Source organism: Denticeps clupeoides, chromosome 1 (genome assembly GCF_900700375.1).
Source record: "Denticeps clupeoides chromosome 1, fDenClu1.1, whole genome shotgun sequence".
Lineage (NCBI taxonomy): Eukaryota > Metazoa > Chordata > Actinopteri > Clupeiformes > Denticipitidae > Denticeps > Denticeps clupeoides.
The window spans coordinates 2,143,645-2,165,705 of record NC_041707.1 but is presented as its reverse complement, the minus strand read 5'-3'; the positions used below and the strand labels follow the sequence as shown (position 1 = coordinate 2,165,705).

At 49.4% G+C, this 22,061-nt stretch overlaps 1 protein-coding gene and 1 long non-coding RNA gene across 3 annotated transcripts in view; both read right to left on the bottom strand.

Annotated features, from left to right (window-relative positions):
* Nucleotides 1-6,390: 6,390 nt before the first annotated feature.
* Nucleotides 6,391-12,476, bottom strand: LOC114784908 (uncharacterized). Its single transcript, XR_003748948.1, has 5 exons — nt 12,382-12,476; nt 11,785-11,928; nt 10,042-11,255; nt 9,564-9,836; nt 6,391-8,907 (listed from the first exon to the last, which is right to left on the bottom strand). It is a non-coding gene; the product is annotated as an uncharacterized LOC114784908 (long non-coding RNA).
* A 3,087-nt stretch (nt 12,477-15,563) lies between these two features.
* Nucleotides 15,564-22,061, bottom strand: part of tmem229b (transmembrane protein 229B) — a 7,237-nt gene continuing 739 nt past the window's right edge. The window contains exons 1-2 of one of the 2 annotated variants that reach the window (XM_028970764.1): nt 18,479-18,817; nt 15,564-17,006 (exon numbers count right to left, since the gene is read on the bottom strand). In XM_028970764.1, coding sequence (XP_028826597.1) covers nt 16,467-16,979 — 513 coding nt within the window. In that variant the 5' untranslated portion in view covers nt 16,980-17,006; nt 18,479-18,817 and the 3' untranslated portion in view covers nt 15,564-16,466. Of the gene's footprint in view, nt 17,007-18,478; nt 18,818-22,061 lie in introns of those variants that run through there. The other variant, XM_028970753.1, reaches the window with a different exon arrangement.

Below are 22,061 nucleotides of genomic sequence, written 5' to 3'. Positions count from 1 at the left end.
GTAGAGAGAGGTAGAGAGAAGTAGATTGAGAGATAGAGAGGTAGACAAAGACAGAACCACGGGACGCCATAGTCATCTCCACTGAAGGCCACCAGGATGCTCAGGAGCTGCACAGATACGATCTGAGGTCAGAGGGGAATCTGGAGCTCCGACTCCTTTAAGGAAGGGATGAGAAGAGCAGCGAACAATACAGCCTTCCCACAGGGAAAACACACACACACACACTTCCTGTGCGTGCGTTTCTCGCATGCAGCCCACTTCCTGTCCAAGATACGCCACTGTTCTGACGTTCCTCACACACATACAAGCACGCAGACACACACTCGAACCTCCTCCAAACTCTCTCACTGCAGGAGAATACGAGTGTGTGCACACACACATACACACTTACAGATGGAAACATCTGATTAATGAGCAATACAAGGAATGAACAGTGAGTGTGACAAAAGACAGGAAATCTCTCACAGACAGGTCAGGAGGAGCGGTGGGTCAGGTCAGCAGGGGTCAGAGTGTCGGGATTTTGCTCGGTTCTTCAGTTCTCTCGAGGTCAGGGGAGGAGAGGAACGTCCTTCGTCTGGTTGCATCGGTAGGGCTCGGCTGGTCTCTGCTCATCTGCTCCGCTCCTGACATGAAGCGGCCCAAACCTCTGGGGTCCAAGTTCCTGCTAAAGTAAGGAGTCTCATCCGCGCATCAAGACTCCCCCAACCCACACGCACATACACACACAGTGAAGAGTGGTTCCTACACTCACAGCTGCTTACACAGCTGCTGCGGAGAACAAGCGCAGAACCTCCACGACACTCGCAGGGGAGGAGGGCAGAAGACGAACGTCGACCACCGCCCGCTCTCTCCGCGCCGCCATTGAACGGTCCACCTTCACACCGACGTGAGAAGGTGAGAGGAACCGAGGCGCCAGAAGATGAAGGGTGAGAGGAACTCACAGGAGTTAGGCCCCGTCCACACGAGAATACGTTTCTCTAAAACCCGCGTCCACACGGAATCGTTACCTGAAACGCTGTCGTCCACACGGAGATGCAGAGAACGTCCCCAACGCTGTTTTAACATGTAGCTGGTGCTGGAACTCCTTGCTCTCCTTGTTTGGAGAACCTCTAGTTGAGTTAAAAACCTTGGCACGTTGGTCTAGGGGTATGAATCTCGCTTTGGGTGTGAGAGGTCCCGGGTTCAAATCCCAGACGAGCCCATTCAAAAGTTCTTAGGGGCAGTCGTGGCCTAGCGGTTAAGGAAGCGGCCCCCGTAATCAGAGGGTTGCCGGTTCGAATCCCGATCTGCCAAGGTGCCACTAAGGTGCCAACGAGCAAAGCACCGTCCCCACACACTGTCATGGCTGCCCACTGCTCACTCAGGGTGAAGGTTTAAATGCAGAGGACAAATTTCACTGTGTGTGCTGTGCTGCTGTGTATGACATGTGATAATCACTTCACTTATTCACTTCACTTCACTCAGGCTTTTACACAAGAGAACTTGAGTCGCTTGCGAGAGCAAATGTCAGAGGTGGCACCAGAGGTGGCACCAGATGCTGACGAGAAGAACAGTCAAGTTGGCCTGACAAACGAGCACAGACCGTGAGAGTTGCACAAGAGATGGAGAGATGGTAGAACAGTGCGCCAGAGGTCATGGGAGGTCATGGGAGAACAAGGGAGCTTGTTGGGAGTGCAGAAGAGCTTGTGGCAACGAAATGGCAGAGGTCATGGAAGGTCACGAGAGATCGTGACAATGCAAGAAAACCTGCCGTGTACTGAACCGCTACTGATACCACAGAGTACAGGAAAAAACACGAATGAACATTGTGGGGCCGAATTCCGATACCCGAACGGTAAATGTTGGCATCTGTGAGCTGTGAGCATGCTCTGAGCATCTAGAGATGTCACCACGTCACCGTCGTAAGTTAGTTGTGCGGTTCTCTCACAATTACTTCTCAACTGAATGAGCTGCACACAAATCCTGATGAAAAAAATCTTAATTTATACAAACTGCTTAGGGTTTCTGTGGCAACCGGTTTTAATCGTCACACCTTTATATTGATTGTTGTTGTTACGTAACATGCGGGGACCCAGACTCCCCAGCAAATCCTGGCTCCGCCCCGAATTTCACACGAGTTCACACGTACGCATGATCACGACCGTGCAAAGGGTGGTTGGAGTGTGCTTCCTCTGGAGCCGCCATCTCTCGTGGTCAAAGTTGCTTCTGGTGCAACAATGCTGACGAGCTCAGGAAAAAAGGCGAACTCTGCAGAGGGCGTCCTGCAAGGTTTCCTAAGCGACCCCACGTGACCCCAGAAACTCCCTCCCCGCACTTCCTCCATCCTGTTGTTTGTCCACGCACAGACAGAGAGTGTGTCCTTGCACAAGGGCTGAGTCAGCAGGAGTCACTTCCCATTTTATAAAAACGCCGAGCTGACCCAGATGAGGGACCGGGTCCAATCATGCCGTGGGTTGCAGACAAACGGTGCTGGTGAACAAAATGCGATTGAGACGAGACGGGAAAAGGCGGGAAAGCCGCAGAGGAGGAGTGCGGGGCGAGGCACTCATCCTTCTGGAGACGAAGATTTTTCCACCATGTCTGAAATTTCAGCTTCGGCAAGAGGGAGAGAAACTCGAACCCAAACTCCAGCTGTCTACTGGCAGCCACCTACGAGAAACATACACACACAGACAATGAACATATACACTACACATCCAATTACAGGTCAAACACACAAATATCCTCACAAAGCATATATAGAAGCACACCCTGATACACACACATGTCCTCACAAACCATACATAGAAGTGCATCATGATATACACACACAGGTCCTCACAAACCATACATAGAAGTGCATCATGATATACACACACAGGTCCTCACAAACCATACATAGAAGTGCATCATGATATACACACAGGTCCTCACAAACCATACATAGAAGTACACCCTGACACACACACACGTCCTCACAAACCATACATAAAAGCACATCCTGATACACTCACGTGCACATGTCCTCACAAAGCACATATAGAAGCACATCTAGATACACACATACATACATACAGTGCAGGCTAAAATTTTGGACACACCTTCTCATTCGATGTGTTTTCTTTATTTTCATGACCATTTACGTTGGTAGATTCTCACTGAAGGCATCAAAACTATGAATGAACACATGTGGTGTTATGTACTTAACAAAAAAATGTGAAATAAGTGAAAACGTGTTTTATATTCTAGTTTCTTTGCTCTGATTACTGCTTTACACACTCTTGGCATTCTCTCCATGAGCTTCAAGAGGTCATCCTGTCAAGAGAAGCATTACCAGACAAACACACACACACAGATTTAGCTAACCTATGAACACGAGACAAGATGAGCAGGAAGAGTGTTTGAGACAAACAGGAAGAGGAAGAGTGAAGGAATATGACCCTGGTCGGACACACACACACACACGCGCATGCACACACAGGCTAAATCTTAGAGCTGCAGCCTTGACACACCCCAAATGACCCCTCACACACACACACACACACAAACGCACTGAAAAGCACACAACAGCATTCTATTTCTCACAGACTCACACACACACAATACGGTGTCTGTGACATCACCCCCCCTCCCCCTGATATGGACCATTATAACTCACACACACACAATTCCTCATTGTGCCGCTCGAGGACCCTAATTCACTGCATGTGACTGGAGACGAGCCCAGACAGCCGTCCTCTCATCTGCCTGAAGAGAACGCTGCCCGTGTGTGTGTGCTGTATATAAATAACCACCACTAGCGCTGACGTAGTTACAGTAAAAGCGGGTTAAAGCCAGGACGATCAAATCAAGTATGTTGGCGGTAAATGAAAAGATTTGTCCCATTTTAATTAACATTTCATTTTAATTAAGGCACTGGTGATTGGGTAAGACATGTAGGTCAGTCTGTTAATGGCGGGTGGAGCATCGCTAATTTCATTACCAATTGTTTGAATTTGAACACTTTTAAATAAGCGCCGGTTGGGGGCTCTGCATCATTCTGCATGAAATGTGGACATCCAACCGATTCACCGCCCCGCCCGCTCCACTCCGGTCCAGAGGAAGCCGAAACGGCGCACTCACCGTGACTCGGGAGGACAATGCAGCAACATGCTAACTGCAGGCCCGGTCACAAGTTTCCAAACTTTCACTTTCCTGGCACAGGAGGAGGACGCCCGGCCAGATGTGTGTGTGTGACCTGCATGTGGTGTGTATGACCCATGCAAGTGTGTTCTGCTGCACCGCCACCTCGGAAAGGAGGGGTGTGACCCAGAAACTGAGGACCAGGGCACAGAGCTGCACTGCTGACGATGATCAGATCATCATTAAGTGTCAGTTTCGGAATCTACTGCCTACACTCACCTGAGTCTGACTCAGATAAACTGTGTGTGTGTGTGTGTGTGTGTGTGTGTGTGTGTGTGTGTGTGTGTGTGTATTTCCAGTGCGCGACTCGTGTTTACTTTATGAAAGTGAAGGTAGAACTTCGGTGACACGGTGGCACCATCACCCTTGGTGAGCAGTGGGCAGCCATGACAGGCACCCGGGGAGCAGTGTGTGGGGACAGGACCTTCATCAAGGGGACCTCAGTGACAGCAGCACCAGAAACATCTGTGTGTGTGAGTGTGTGTGTGTTTATTTGTGTGCTGCAGAAGTTGTGGTGATATCTGTAAGGCTTGAGTAGATCACACGAAATCATGGTTTCAGAAACAGTGGTGAATTAGAGAACCCCCCCACACACACTCACACACACACAGTTTGCTGCCCAGATATTGCTGGCGCTGCTGTCGTCATGGTGAAAGATGTTCCGAAGTGGCAGGAAGTGGAGGTGCAGATGTAGGGTGGCAACACACACACATATACACCAAAAAAGCACACGCCCACTTACAGCCCAATATAACTGGGCCAAAACACCAAAAAACAGACAGCATTTTTATCGCAAAATCGTTCATCATTAATTAATCATTAACAGTGACTCTCGTAACCAATGTGGCAGATCAGATGGTGCATGGCAGGTAGAACATGTAGAACATGCTGCAGAACCGGGGTTCTAATGACCACTCGTCACTCCTCAGGGTAAAACACACACATTCCTGTTTCATTGTCGGACAGGTATAACTGCATATATATATATACACCAAAAAAGTGGAGACGTGACCTCCACAGTCACCGGACCTGAACCCAGTCCAGATGGTTTGGGGTGAGCTGGACCAACAAGTGCTAAACACCTCTGGGAACTCCTTCAAGACTGTTGGAGAAGCATTTCAAGTGACGACCTCTTGAAGCTCATCGAGAGAATGCCAAGAGTTTTCAAAGCAGTAATCAGAGCAAAGAAACTAGAATTTAAAACATGTTTTCACTTATTTCACCTTTTTTTGTTAAGTACAGAACTCCACATGTGTTCATTCATAGTTTTGATGCCTTCAGTGAGAATCTACCAACGTAAATGGTCATGAAAATAAGTGTGTGTGTGTGTGTGTGTGTGTGTGTGTGTATGTATAGTGTGTGTGTGGTGTGTGACTTGATGTACAGCAGATGTTCTTCAAGCCTTTCACTTCCCGTTCTGACCTTGTGCAAGCGTGTGCATGTGTGTGTGTGCGCTCACTTCCTCGTTTTGTTCTTGTTTGTGTTGAGGTCAGGCCCTGCTTTCTCCTGTTTCTAATCTTTATTCTGCTGACAATGCGGATTTGTGTTTTCCTTTAGATCAGAACATGGATCTCCTCAGCGCACACACAAACACTGAGGCTGAAACGCATCTTATACTTGTGATTGTGTGGGTTATCAATGCTTGCTCACGTTTCTGTGTGTGTGTCCGTATTATTATTTTGTATAGTAAGGTGTGTCCAGTGTAGCTTGTCTTCAATCCTGGGCTCATATTAGAGTCTGTTCTGCTGTCTGTGTGTGTGAGTGTGTTGGATATGTGGCTTGTCGTAGTTTACGTGTGTGTGTGTGTGTGTGTTTGCCTCTTTCTGTATAAATGTGTGTGTGGTTTGTTAATAGCACACCATCGACCCAACTTCACCTATCATTTACTGCTCATTAAAAAGATAAAGGTGTCACCTGTAACCTGATTGCACCCAAAGCAACGTTAACCTTTCACCTTTGACCCCACATCACTTAAGTTCTATATTAATGCTACACCACAGTAATGCATTTCATGAAGTGTCCTCATAAAATAATCAGCCTTTATTAGGAATCCTTTATACAAACAAACACTTCATCCTGTCTAATACACACACATCAGACACACACACACACACACACACACACCACAGACAGGCATCGATATACACAGCCCGCTGACCGAGGAAACGAGGGAAAGAGTCGCCCCTCTGTCAGTTCGTCTGCTGCCCTCTGGTGGGTCTCCCTCTCTCTCTCTCTCTCTCTCTCTCTCTCTCACACACACACACACACACAAACACACAGACACACACACAGGGAGGTGACGCAGCGGTTATCATCAGGACTTCAAACCCTGTTCATGTCTGTTCAGAGGCCAATTTTTTTTTTTTTTAATTCTTGGAAACATTGAAAGTTTCTCTGTGACGATGGTAGCTATGAATATTATTACATATTAAATATAACGTGTGTGATTTCACTAGTAGTCAACTTTCTATCTTTTTGAAAACCCAGTGATCTTACCATAAAATAATAAAATTTGGCTTCAAAATGAGCAATATTCAGCAAGATGAAGCGTTGGGGGCGTGGCCACTGAAACCACACCCCTGCCATATACCCTCTAAAGATGATCCTTTATAAATCTTAAATCTTGTGGCAGCCAATCAGCAGTGGTAGGTGTGGAGCTCCTCCCACAAAGGCGGCCTAAAAGAAAACACACACAAACACACGTGGGTGCATAGCCCTAGCAAATAAAATGAGGTGACCTGGAGAGAGGAGATCATGTTCCACATCCCGACGCACCCATACTGGAGGTAGGTTCCGGACTCAAGCTTGCAGGGGTGAGGGTGCATGGTCCGGTGACTGTAAAGGTCCCATACGCCACGTGGTGAAGGACAACATGGATTCATCAGTTGAAAAGGTGTGTGCTTGGGTGTTTTCTCACTCCAACGTGTCATTAGCAGCCTTTTTGTTGTCACCACAACCATTGCCAGACAGACATTAAAACACCACACACACACAAACACACAGAGGTAGAGAGAGAGGGTGAACCACATGGATGGTAGAGATCCATGTGAAGACATTTCTCTCATTTTCCTCCATCTGCTGAAGGCCCAGATCGGCTCAGTCTGGGACCACACCCACCATGCCTGACCTTCACACACAGCAACTCTCTACCACGGCTGATAAAAAAGCCTCCATCGTGGGTGGAGGAGGTGTGTGATGGTGTCATGGTCCTCGCTCTTCTGGTCCCCGTTCTGCTCAGTAGCTCCAGTCCACAGATCTGTATGAGACTAACCCTGTTCTGTGTGTGTGTGTGTGTGTGTGTAATAATCCTTAAAGCCACACAGATCCTTAAACTTCACACAGTTATACAATCCAGAACTTTAGAGGTCATCGAGCTCACAAATGTGTGTATATCGTTACACCACCTAGATAAGCATGAAGTGTGTGTGTGTTAATGAGCAGTTAGCGTGTAGTGTGTGTGTGTGTGTTTAGTGTGTGTTCGGCGTGATAAGAGTCGACTCTCAGCTGTGGACAGCAGTGACCCGTCTGTCTCCCAGAATAAACCATTCCAAGTTTTTAATATCGGATATCAGGTGACACAAAGAGATTATCATAAAAAGTCATCTCGGCCCACCCACACACACCCACACACACACACACAGACACACAGACACACACACGGCTTCTGTGATCAGTTACAGATGTGAGGATGGTGGCAGGGGATACGTGTGACAGACTGGGCTGGGCTCAGTTTCACCTTTTTCCCATCTTTCCTTTCTTTCTCTCAACACAGACACACAGACCAGGTTAGGAGGGACCATATGGACGGGTCATGACACACACACACACACACACGCTCACATTTTTTTAGAGAATGTCTGGGTTCAACCTGAAGAGTGGATCACAACTGGGTGGTCTGATACACCAGTGTGTGTGTGTGTGTGTGTGTGTGTGAGAGAGAGAGAGGGTTGTGTTGTGGCTACAGATGTCCCAACTGTTAGTCTAAAATGAGAAACCAACCCAAGACCAATCACGTAAACTGTGTGTGTGTGTGCGTGTGTGTGTGTGTGTGTAAAAAAAAAAGAGTCATTACAAAAACAGGTCAGCAGACATAAAAGAACACAATAGCTGAGATAACCAAGAACAGTGACTCACACACACACACACACACACACAACCTGTCCCGCCACTCCACTCAACCTACTTCCCACACCTGTGTGTGTGTGTGTGTGTGTGTGTGTGTGTGTGTGTGTGTCGGGGAGGAGTGGCACGTTTATCTCCTGAACTCGGTTACATCACTGCGTTTCCCCCAGTCAGCCGACTTGCTCCCAGCCAATCAGGAAGCTGCGCTGAGCGCCGTGTTCTAGCAGGCAGCTGGGGCGAATATAAAATAAAAAAACCTCATCAACACACACACACACACAATAAAACACACGCAAGAACACACACTTGTCAGCATAAAACCGTGATGTGCTGAAAATATGAAGATCTGTAGTACATGTAGATGAACCAAATACACACACACACACACACACATCGAAGGCGATGGTGAAATGAACAGAAAGCAGAGACCATTCAGGTGGTCAGCCAGTGAGGGCTGAGATGTGGTGGTTCATGTCCTGGTTCAGCAGTCCAATGGCCTGAGGAGAGAAAGTCCTCCTGAGTCTCTCAGTCCTGGCTTGATTTCAGATGCTTGAACAGGTGGTTGTTGGGGTGCGTTTTGTCTTTAGTAACCTTGACGGTCCTTCATCTCTTGGTGTAAATGTCCTGCAGAGATGGAAGAGGTGACCCTTTAGTAACAGTTGTCGCCAAACCAGGTCTACAAAGGATACCATCTACCACTCAACTCCTCCATCTCACTACTCCAACACCACCATGAAGTTGATGCAGATGACAGGGTGGTGATGGGGTTCATCTCAAGCAACAATTTATGACGGCCTACATGGAAGTGCCGAAGAACCTCAGGATAACTACCTCCAGATGAACATCAGCAAGACCAAGGAGCTAGTGGTAGACTTCCACAGGGGACAGCAAGTAGACAAGAAGCCCCTCAACACCAATGGGACTCCAATGGGGCTTTAAATACCTGGGTGTCCACATGTCAGAGGACCTGACGTGGTCTGAACGCATCCAGGTTCAGACTAAAAGGTGAAAGCTGTACCACCTGATCCAGTTCAGGGTATCTCCAGACCTGGAGAGCATTCTGTAAATCTGCACGGTTCATGTTCGATCTCCTTTGTCATTTATTGAACCGAGAGTGACGGAAATTGAATTTTTATGTCATGATCCTATCATTTTGCAGGTGTGGTGACATCATTGTTGTCATGGGCTACGCCGCAGATACATGTAGCGAGATGAAAGGTGCATCTGCAGGGTGGTAGCTACAGGTGAGGCTGGAACAAAGCATTGTGGGAAAAGCTCACCATTGTGCGAAGGAGGGTGGAGCTGGCCGATTTGTGTTCACTTAACTGCCGCTTCCTAACAAAGGCAGTGTTTTTCGTTCGAAATGATCTGTATGAAACAGACACCCGCCATGAAAACACAATAAGAACCCAGTTGGACTGGATGTGAGTACAAAAATTCCCCAAAACTCCCAGACCACAGAGTGTGTTTCATCGAGGACCATCGTATTTCAGAGGAGCGAGAGCCAAGTTCAGGATCTGCAGCAGTCACCCATCATCATCCTCTTCCTCCTCCTGATGAAGGTACACACACAAAAACAGGTTAAAAATGAATCAACAGAATTATCATATTACTGATGGCGCGTTAAGGATTTTGGAAAATTTATAGGCCTGATCTCAGATCAGCTGAGATTTGTTATTCTGCTGATTTTGTTCTTCAGATCATGTTGGAATGGTGCAATGGTGTCTCAGTTTCGTAGACACACACACATGTGCACACCTGTTGGGCAGGTTTAGTTCGATCCGGAAACTCTCACACTCGATGGAGACGTCAGATCAGGTGTTGGTCGCTGCCTTATTTGGAGCGCTGCGTGCTGATTGGCCGGGAAGGTGGTGATGCCGTGCACCGACGACGGGACGGGCCTGGAGGGGCTTCTCAGGAAAGTCCACCGCCGCCGTCCTGGCAGACCCAGAATGCCCTTCTCTGTCTTTACTTGATGAATGCAGACACCAGACATTCTAACTAAACCCTCACAGTCGACTTTCTGCAAGAAAAACAACAAATTCCCCGGTAACGCCGGTACCGTGGAGTAGAGAGACTTACATTTACAGCATTTATCAGACGCTCTTATCCAGAGCGACTTACAATCAGTAGTTACAGGGGACAGTCCCCCTGGAGCAACTCAGGGTTAAGTGTCCTGCTCAGGGACACAATGGTAGTAAGTGGGATTCGAACCCGGGTCTTCTGGTTCATAGGCGAGTGTGTTACACACTAGGCTACTACCACCCGTGGAGTACCGTGGAGTAGTTCTGGTGTATGTGTGTGTGTGTGTGTGTGTGTGTGTGTGTGTGTGTGTGGTTTTTACTGTATGCGGTCTGCAGTGAGTGCAGTAAACATGATATTCTCCCAGCACAACCCGACAACAAACCCTGCTTGTTCCCTTTCAGCCCCTCTGCATATGAACCAAAGGACAGGTCTCCAAAGTGCACCGCCTGTCCGTCCAGCGTCCAAACAGTCCCAGTCACACACTGGCGGGTTCTGAAAGGCCGCGGGTATCACTTTTAACCCCCAGTCTGGGCCGCTCCTCACAAAGAGGATAAGAAGCGTGGGATCCAGTCCCAGGCCCCGAGGATCCACCTGAAACAGAGAGGCAGCACCGACGCACTCCGTCTGGGACGGCTGCTGGTTACTGATACGCTTATCACGTGCGCGTCTCAGAAAGGTCACTTTCTCCCGATTTGTACACTCAGTACGCGGACGGGACTGAGATCATCACCAAAAAAAAGACAACATTGCATGAACAAAGACATAAAGACCCTGCCATCCCAACGCCAGAGGTTGTTTTCCCTTGTTTTATGAAGTGTGCGGCGTGTCCCTCGTCCCCATACGTGCTGGCTCCTGCTCCGGAATCTCCTCCGCCTGACCCAGTCGTGAGACGGGTGGCACCAGAAGGGTTCTCCAGCGGCCCGCCCTGTTTGGCCAGACGTGATGATCTGAGCAGGAAATGAGAGCAGTCGTCACCTTTCTAACGCTTCACTGGACCTGCATAACTCCCACAATGCACAGCAGCCCGAATCGCGATGGTATCCACCAGCCAGCCGGCCGGCCACCTTCGCCAGACATTCATACTTATTACAGTTTCAATACGTACAGAGTGCAGTTGTAACTGTGGAGTCATCAGCACGCAGCAAGATCCTACGGACTGGACACCTGCTTGTTTGGGTCCAAATGAAAAGTCAGTTTCTCTGCACGCATCGTGTCGCTGTTTCATGAAAGGGTCGGTCAATATTCCATCAATGAACCGCGGTTCCAGTTGCCGGACATCAGCCACAAAACGTTAAAGACCTGGAGAAGATTGGCACAGAGGAGTGGGACCAAACCTCCTGAGGTACGTGCAGACTTTGGGGCCGACAACAGGACAGATTTCTGTCCCTCACTGTCCAAATAACCCGACCACTGAAATTACAGACTCGTCATTTCTTTGGGAAACGATCGAGTCCTTTTTCCTTGACTCATTCTCACCATTCTGGGTCCTCTCAGGAACCCAAGCTGCGGCGATTGTCCCAGAACGAGGTCACATGGGCTGGGGTGAAATCTGAACTGTGTCCACGCCACTGGGCCCTCAAAGCGCCCGATCTCCCTTCTCCGACGGTGGCAGGGTGACATCTTGTGGTGAAAACACACACACATGTTCCGATTTTTTTGGAACATTAGTATACGAATCTCAGAAACAAAATGCCCATAATTTCCAACATACTGGACGGGCAAAATGTCCACTTGCTGCCTAAGAAAAGCCCCCCACGGGTGCAACTGCAGTGAGGTGCAGCGGTCCTAATGTTATGGCTCACTGCAACTTTTTAAAGATGACATTCATGAAGCTGCGTTCCCGGCTCACGGCTGATTTCATGGTGTTTGTTCTGACGGTGTGAGTAACTCAGGATACGGTTCTGACACATAAATCCACTTTTATCTATACAGTCCCACATAATCACCGTTGCCCTCTATTGCAAATGTCCTTCATCACCACCCCGCCATATAAAGAAGTAAAAACCTGAACACAGTCAGCGCCTTCCTTGCGGCGGATATTTAATATGCCATTTTCATCAAATCAACACTTACCAAATTAACCCACGGATGTGGCTGTACCGGTGGATTGTGGAGAACTATCATCTGATCTAAAGCAGTGGTTCTCCACACTTGTCAGGAGGAAGACGGGGCGGCACTGGCCACACTGGAAATCTGATTGGCCAGCCCACCTGGCCGCACCCACCAGAGCTGTTTATCAGAGGTGTGTTTCAAAATCTGAAGCCTCTCGGGGCAAGAAAACAGTCGTTTGCAATTTTTAGTGTTTAGTGATTTGCATATGTTGATAAGTAAGTTGTGTAGAGTTAACATAAGGAACCCTAGTGGCACCATGGTGGTCCATTCCATCTACGGGCCTGCTTCCTTACCCGTTAGGCCAATCTTCATTATCAAAAAAACCTTTTAGATCTTCTTCTGTTAGTTGTTTCTGTGGAACTGAAGCATAATTACAAACATTTTATATGTGTGGGGACGGTGCTTTTCTCAGTGGCACCTCGGCGGATCGGGATTCGAACCGGCAACCTTCTGACTATGGGGCCGCTTCCTTAACCGCTAGGCCAGATGTAATTCATCTGACTGGATGGTAGTAGCCTAGTAGGAAACACACTCGCCTATGAACCAGAAGACCCAGGTTCGAACTCCACTTACTACCATCGTGTCCCTGAGCAGGACACTTAACCCTGAGTGTCTCCACTGTCCCTGTAACTACTGATTGTAAGTCGCTCTGGATAAGGGCGTCTGGTAAATGCTGTAAATGTAAATGATCACTCTATTAAAAAAATGGAAGCAGCAAACATTGTGAAAAACAGTGTTTTTGTCATTCTTAAAGCTTTTGGCCACGCCCCTGAATGATAAGCAAGATATTAAAATTGACCGTATCATCGTGAGGGCGGTGTGAACCACGGCTACTCTTCCAGCTGAGCCGGCTTTAGGTTCGGACTGCAGGGAGCGAGCAGGCCGCTGATGTAACCATTCCTCCATGATCGAGACTACGATGTCTAATATGAACGTTGGACGTTAGTTCAGCAGGACTTGTGCCCCAAGTTCATCCTTCTGGAGCAGGACCGTTTCAGCCCCCAAAATACTCGCGTCTACCTGCAACTTGGAAGGGTGAAAGAAATGAGTATTTGGTGAAGTTCGCCAGCGTTGGGTCTAGAGCACCATCTAGAGCGCCATTTGGAATATACCAAAGTTGTACTGCAAGGGACTTTACGTTGATATCGAATAATTTAACAGCCAAAATAAAAAATTTTGTGCAATAAATTTGAATGCTCACATCTGAATGAGAGGACAAAGGTTGAGTGTCCACAACACTTCATTTCTCTCAACAACCACAAAACTTCATTGGACAGAACAGTAATGCACCCCAGCACTTTCAATTTCAATCACTTCTGGACTCAATCCCCCCAGAATCTTGCACAATTGTTTTTTTTTTTTTTTACTTTCACTTTACTCATTTGCACACCTTCACCCAACCTGTTACACATAAAAGTGTAATATTTGGTTATGTTAGCAATATTTGCATATTGGTTCACTGTATACTTGCAATATTTGCAATACTGTGGTAAGTAGCCGTCGCTAAAGCATTTCACTTCATATCATACCGTGTATGACTGTGTATGTGACAAATAAAATTAGAATTTGAAATGTGTCTTCTGTATTTAACCATCACCCTTGGTGAGCAGTGGGCACCATGACAGTGGGCACCGGGGAGCAGTGTGTGGGGACAGTGACTTTGCTCAGTGGCACCAGTGGCTCAGGATTCAAACCGGCAACCTTCTGATTATGGAGGCCGCTTCCTTACCCGCTAGGCATCATTTACATTTACATTTATGGCATTTATCAGACGCTTATCCAGAGCGACTTACAATCAGTATTTACAGGGACAGTCTCCCTGGAGCAACTTAGGGTTAAGTGTCTTGCTCAGGGACACAATGGTAGTAAGTGGGATTTGAACCCGGGTCTTCTGGTTCATAGGCGAGTGTGTTACCCACTAGGCTACTACCACCCTAGGCCACCACTCCCCCGGTAAATGGTACCGTGGTAAACAGTGGTAGCGCTACATTAGTAGGCAGTGGTTGGACCCATAATCAGAAACGGACCTGTAATCGGAAAGTTGCGGGTTTGAATCCCGACCCGCCAAGTTGCCACTGAGGTCCCGTCCCCACACGCTGCTCCCCGGGCACCTGTCATGGCCGCCCACTGCTCACCAAGGGTGATGGTTAAATGCAGAGGACACATTTCCCCGTGTCACCGTGTTCTGTGCTGCTGTGTTTCACAATGACAATCACTTCACTTTCACTTAAACAGGTAAAGAGCAATAATAGTACGTCAGCGTAGTAAACCGCAATATCCACAGTTCTACATAACTAAAATAACGATTTCTGTGGTATTTATTTTACTTTGTACTAAAGCAAGTGCAACACGAATAAAATACAGGTTCTCTTTGTGCAACAACAAAATGACCACCCATATGGCAGAAGATGGAGCAATTCTCCCCTGCAGACCAGGAAGATCCCACAAGAGCTGCAGTTCTGGAGATGCCCTGACCCATATGTTCTATCTTCTAGGGCAGAATGTTCCAATTTCGTGTTGAAGTTCAGTGTTTGTGGGATGGGGATGCAGGTTACACGCGCTCACGCGTTGGTGAATGTTCAGGAACGAGGGACTTCTCCACGCCGTCTAAAGCCCCGTCCACACGAGGACACATTCTCTAGAACAGCGCGTTTTTAACCTGTAGGTGGCGCTGTAACTCCCCGCTCTCCTTGTTCGGCGTCTAGTTCTCCTCCGTGCTGAAATGTGCAGCGTAGAGACGATTTCCGGTAGTTGAACGTGTTATCCGCCATTGTCGTATGTAGGATGTGTTAGGGGTTAAAGGTCACGTTGGAGCTTGGGCTACATCAACGTTTATGGTATTCCCCAGACCCCCTTATGATCAGTAATGATTGGTTAAGTGTCTTGCTCAGGGACAGAATGATTAGTTGCAGGTTTTGAATCCTACTAGGGTTCTAGAGAGTTGTTCCTTGTGTCCAGAGATGGTCGTAAAGCCCATTGAGATGTTCTGCTTGTGGTTTCGGGCTGTTGTTGATGTCTTCTGGTTCATAGGCGAGTGTGTTAACCCTTTAGGAACAAAATCTTGGCACGAGCGTGATTGGCCCAGGACAGAGTCCTAAATCGGGACAGAATCCCAATGAAGCAGCAGCAAGGAGCGGCTTTCATTTGTTTCCAATATTCAATTTATTATGTAAAACACAGACACAAGACACAGACACACACGTAATACAGGATGTGGTCTTCCTGAGTGTTCAAATCGGGGGGGGGAAGCAGAAGAAAAACTAAAACGTTTTGTCCGTCAGGCAAAAAAACGAAGGAGAGAGAGAGAGAGAGAGAGAGAGAGAGAGAGAGAGAGAGACCTCAACAGGTTTTAAAGAGAAACTCAGATTACAGTTTACAGCAAAATCTCTTCCAAGATATCAAGCAGACGTCACCCGTCCAGCTCCATCAGTCGCTTCCGCAACACGGATGAACACAGTCGGGGAAAACACGCTGAGAGCAGAGGAGCGGACCGTTACATATGTACAGTGGACATCGTGCTCCATCAGTGCCGAGGCCTGACGCGTACCAGGGTCCTGAACGGGAGAGGAACCGGATCAGTCGAGAGCGTAGCACCAGGCGTTCCGGTCGAGCCCTCCAGCCGTAAAACAGCGGAATTGTGGCGGAAATGTGGACTACATTCGGAAGACACGTCTCATGCAGATTCAAGCGCAAGGGTCCTCTAGTTTAAAAAAACGGGAGAAGAACGCGGATCTCAGGCACATCGCACCCGCGGTTCTCTTACTAGCTACGCAACTAAAAGCAATAAATAAGAAAATGAAAAAACCTTTCATCATTTTGCATGTTTCTAAGCCGATTTCTTGGTGAAGCATTTTATTGGGTTTTCGTCCCGTATGGAGACGCCGGGAAGTTGACGGATCGCCTGAGATACAGACGCAGCTGCGCGCGTGTGTGTGTGTGTGTGTGTGTGTGTGTGTGTATTTTGACATTTCGAGTCGTTCGCTCCGATTGGACGCCAGGCCAGACATGGAAGGTCATGAGGGGTCGGAGGTGACGGGCCGGGGGCGTCAGTCCGCCTTCACGTAGCCGTTGGCGGCGCAGCACGCGCCCCGGCCCCGCCCCGGCTCCGCCTGCTCCTGGAAGCGCAGCCGCAGCGTGTTGCGGATGACCAGCCGCTCCACGATGAAGGAGGCGCAGAACCAGGGCACGGCGTACTCGCCGGTGATCAGGCCCATGAAGTTGTAGCGGAACTGGGAGTAGTCCCAGGGGCAGGCGTCGAACTGGCGGAGCAGCAGCCCGGTGCCGAACTCCCACAGGTACGTCCACAGCGTGTAGATCAGGCAGCGCAGCAGCACCGGGCAGCGGGGCCGCAGCCGCAGGTACATGCGCTCCACGATCAGGATGCACGTGCCGTAGATGAAGAGCGCCCACACGCTGGTCACGCCGGGGAACTTCCAGTTGCGGTTCACCACGAACTCCCACGCCGCCGTGAACATCACCTCGCAGAAGTAGCCGTGGATGGCGTACAGGTACCAGCGCGACAGCGCGGTCAGGGGCTCCGGAGGCGCGGCCGACGCCATGGCGAGGTTCGGAGAAGCGGGGATGGACTGGAGAGAGGACACAGGACGAGAAACACGAAAAATTATATTCACACGCCGAGGAAACCGTCGGCACGACAGCGCGAAGCAAATATCTTTTTAAAGTGAAAAAGTGATTGTCACATGTGATACACAGCAGCACAGCCCACGGTGCACACAGTGAAATGTGTCCTCTGCATTTAACCCATCACCCTGAGTGAGCAGTGGGCACCATGACCGGCGCCCGGGGAGCAGTGTGTGGGGACGGTGCTTTGCTCAGTGGCACCTCGGTGGTAACTTGGCGGATCGGGATTCGAACCGACAACCTTCTGATTACGGGGCCGCTTCCTTAACCGCTAGGCCACCACTGCCCCCAATATCCTGACGTTTGGTGACAACGGACCCCTGGACCCGCCCTCTGTGGGCGCGGCCTCGTCAGTGACCAGGACCGTTTAAACCCACACCCCAGATGGACCATCTTCATGGCCAAATTTGCCAAAGACCTTGAGAACAATGGAACAGCAGAACCTTCCAAAAGTAAATTTACGACGTTTAAGCCGGCGAATTCATTAAGCCGGTGAGTGCCACAGCACCTGGTGGGGCCTGATGTTCTAGCATCCAGACGAAGGTGCTTGTTGCCGAGCAGGCATTACGACCCACGTCCACTCAGGACTGAAGTGACTCAGGTGGGTGTGGTTGTGGTTGAGGTTTATTGTCATATGTACAAAGTACAGCGTACGGAGCACAATGAAATTCTTACTTCAAATCCCCTCCCATGAGACACGGAAGACGATACATAAGTCACATAACGTGACAGTGTTACGTAACTTGGTTTATTACACGTACAGATCCACGGTTACTACGTGTTGAATAGCCTGATGGCTACTGGGGTAGGAACTGTTCCTGATGCCTGCAGCTGCTGCAGTGGCGGCCTGGCGGCGATCGGAAGGTTCCGTCCCCACACACTGCTCACCGAGGGGGACGGTTAAACACGGGGGACGCGTTGCATTTTGGGAACCTGCCGCCGGGTGTCACGTACGACAAACAATCACGTTCACTTTACTGACTGGACTGAGCAACGGTGCAGAACTGAAAAGCTCTGAAGACTTCAACACCATCATCTCCACACAGCTACAGCCAAGCAGATGTCCAGACCTGCAGATCCACTCGGATAACGGGTGCTAGTAGCCTAGCGGGTAACACACTCGCCTGTGAACCAGAAGACCCAGGTTCAAACCCCACTTACTACCATCGTGTCCCTGAGCAGGACACTTAACCCTGAGTGTCTCCAGGGGGGGACTGTCCCTGTAACTACTTGCTCTGGATAAGGACGTCTGGTAAATGCCGTAAATGTAAATAACGGACCGCCACCCACAATGCTCACTGTCTGGAAGTCCTTCAGTTCCGTCAAACCCGCATGTGGTGTCTCTGCAAATCCCCTGAATAGCAGAACTGCGCGTGTGCGCACACTCACACACACACACACACACACACACACTCACTCGGGGGGTCGTATCGAGTGTCGGAGGCCTCTGTGGGGAGTTCCGTCCTTCAGCCCGTCCTCCGGCTCACGTCCGCATCAGAGACAGCCCTGCAGCGTCCGGCCCGAGTTCTTCGCACGGCGTCCCGAGCAGACAGCACAGCCACAATAACGCTAATGACGCGCGGAGGACGGAGGCGGCGGATTTAAATCAGGACTAATGCAGTAATGAGACAGACGAGTTGATGAAGTAAAGCAGCTTTGGAGTTCAGCACCGGCGCGGGACAGACGGCAGGATTAACGGGCGTCTCCAGCGTCTCCTTTACTCCGTCCTTCCTCTCTCGCACTGTACAGGACGAGATTTACGGGCCGTGTGTGTGTGTGTGTGTGTGTGTGTGTAACGTGGGGTGACCGGCGTCTCCGCGGTGCTGATGTAGCAGGCTGGACTCCAGCAGACCCTCAGCACTGCGGCGTGTCTGCAGCGCCGCTCTTGATTAAATGGGACCCCCCCCTCCACCCCCACAACGATTTTTTCCACTTCACTCGTCCCCCCCGCCCACATCACAGCTAGCCTGAGGTCACATGGTGGGACGCCAGAGGTCACTGGTTACCGTGAAAATGCGGAAGGAGAACTCTGCAGAGGTGCGAATCCGGATACTCCAGGAGGTCAGGTGTCATCGTTCTGCACGTTCTCATCGCTCAACGCGGTTCCGCATCCCACATTCTGATCGCTGCAGGACCGAGTCTGCATTTCTCAGCAGCATCCATTCCTGTTCGCCACCAAGGAGAGATCAGACCACCCTTCCTCAAACAGCACGTTCTTCAGACTCCCCAGAGCAACAGGCAGCTGCATTAACACGTACGTCCAAAAACCAGAACCCCAAACGTCCTGATTCTCTGGTCAATGCCAGACTTGGCTGCCAGAGACACGCCAAGGATGCAGAAGACCGACTTTGACGATCACATGACCCCACTGAAATTTTACATTTCGGGCAATCAGCGACTTACAACCAGTAGTGACAGGGACAGTTTGAACTGTTTCAACCTGGGTCTCCTGGCTCACAGGCGAGTGTGCTTCTACCGCCCTGGTGCATGATGGGAGGCATTCCAGTTGGATCGCTGATTGGACATCACCAAAGTCTGCTCTCTCCCTCAGAGCGAGAGAGAGGAGCCAAGAGATGACCTCAGGACGGACACGACCACCCTCTCTCCAGTTCTACTGCACCCATTACGGACGAATACTTTGGTCAGATTTTACAGATATTTATTTGGTTATTTGTTGCTGCCGGAATATGATGAAGGTTTGAAGGGGAAGAAGTCGCCGCGTTGGTGCATGTAATAAAATGCATTTTTAAATAACCTCCAGTACTTTGCTGCATGTGCAGCATTCGTTCATTACCACCAGAACGCATTTTTCCCAGCTGCCTCATCTCGGGAACGCTGCAATAATGAGCTGGAGAGCCGCCCGTCCTTCCAGGAGAGGACATCAGGTTCCCTGTCCTTCAGCAGAAGCCGAATAAGCGCTTCAGTTCCTCGAGTGCAGAACGCCGGAGTCAACACTGCGTCAGCGTCACGGCAGCAGATTCGTGACAAGCAGCATATGTGGGGGGGGGGGGTCACATGTCTGTTTTGACCAATGCCTTGATTTACTGGCCGTGCCAGGACACTGTGGGGGGTCAAGAGAGATCTGCCCATCACCCCTTATATGAGCAGACCAGGTCTGTAATGGCTGCCCACTTCTCACCAAGGGACAAATGCAGAGGACAAATTTCACTGTGTGCACCGTGTGCTGTGCATCACAAGTGACAATCACTTCACTTCACATCAAATGGAGAAGAAAAGAGGTAGACGGGGGGGTCTTCACACTTTACAGCCTTCATTTTACTCCGCCCACATCCCCCTCACCAGCCCGCCAATTGTGAAGCACTTAGGGTTAAAACTGCCAAAATTCTGACCTGAGTTTACCGGTGATAAAAGATTTCATCCATCGCCCCCTTGTGGTCTCCAGAAACTACTAATTCAGCTGGACAACCTTTAGTTCATTCACCTTTAGACAACCGTTTAGTTCCTTTAGTTCATCATTCATTCACTTGAACACGAAAGACCTTTATTGGGGATCTAATTTAAAAGCAGTGATGTAATTATAATTAAATGACCTTCATAGCATTTATGACAGTTGTGTTTCGTGTTGTTCGAATGTGGCGTTTGCCAGTTCCTCGGGGAACTGCGACGTTCTTCCCTTCTCGGAGTTCCACCATGAGCTCAGCGAGGACCTCCACCACGGCCGGCTTTCCCAGTGGCCCGGCCTCAGGCGCCTGATTCGGCTAATCAGCTCAGCGCCTGGCTCAGGGCCTGAGTGTTCCTGAGAAAAGCCCTTAAAAATTCATGTGAACGATCATCCATGCTTTGTTCTCGCTGAAGGTCTTAATCTCTTCTCACGAGATGTCGGCTCGCTGATAAAAGGCTAAAAAAAAAAAGATCAGTCAACATCTATTATTTAAATGCGTGTCCTTGTTGACTCGACGGTGTCGGGTGCAACACTGTGACGTCAAAAGAGGAAGAAGACGGAAAACGTCCATCAGGGTTCCGCTGCATTCACACCGAGCATCTGTCAGTAAAGAGAACCGACCGACCGACCGACCGACCAATCATTAACCAGCAGTGATGGCTCTCCAGGCTTAAAGCCACTGCTGGACAGGAAGGATCAAATTCTGACCTAAAAAAAAATCATCATTCAGCGTTACCCGACCCCCCAAGTCTGACCTTTAACCTTTACCACCATGGCTAGAGGGTGGTAGTAGCCTAGTGGGTAACACACTCGTCTATGAACCAGAAGACCCAGGTTTGAATCCCACTTACTACATTTACATTTACATTTACAGCATTTACCAGACGCCCTTATCCAGAGCGACTTACAATCAGTAGTCTCCCTGGAGCAACTTAGGGTTAAGTGTCTTGCTCAGGGACACAATGGTAGTAAGTGGGATTCGAACCCGGGTCTTCTGGTTCAGAGGCGAGTGTGTTACCCACTAGGCTACTACCACCCTACTACCATTGTGTCCCCGAGCAAGACACTTAACCCCGAGTGTCTCCAGGGGGGGACTGTTCCTGTAATACTGATTGTAAGTCGCTCTGGATAAGGGCGTCTGATAAATGCTGTAAATGTAGAATGAAATGTCTCAAAACCCGAGACCTTCACAGCTGACTCAGGTACTGTCAAGGTCTCTACAGCCCCAGCACCTGATCCGCCTCCGCGACACAGACTGTTGACGTGGGCTGAAAAGTGAAATGTTATTCGGGACGGGGACGGGGACTCCGAGGTCGCGGGAGGATGAATTTTTAATCGAGACCCACTTCAGATCAATCAGCTGACTGGAGCTCCAGCTGAGGAGGCGATTAACTGGCCGGCGACTCCGCCCGGAACACATCGCCCCATCTGTTCCGAGGTGCAGGCCGAGGTCACGGAACCACACAAACACACACAAACACGGTTCTCACACGAATATGAACTTAAGGACGTTTAACGTGTTAAAAATGCCATTTAATGCAGAGAGGAGTGCATTTTTCCCATTAGCTCCTGCTGGAGGTCATGACCCCGCGACCCG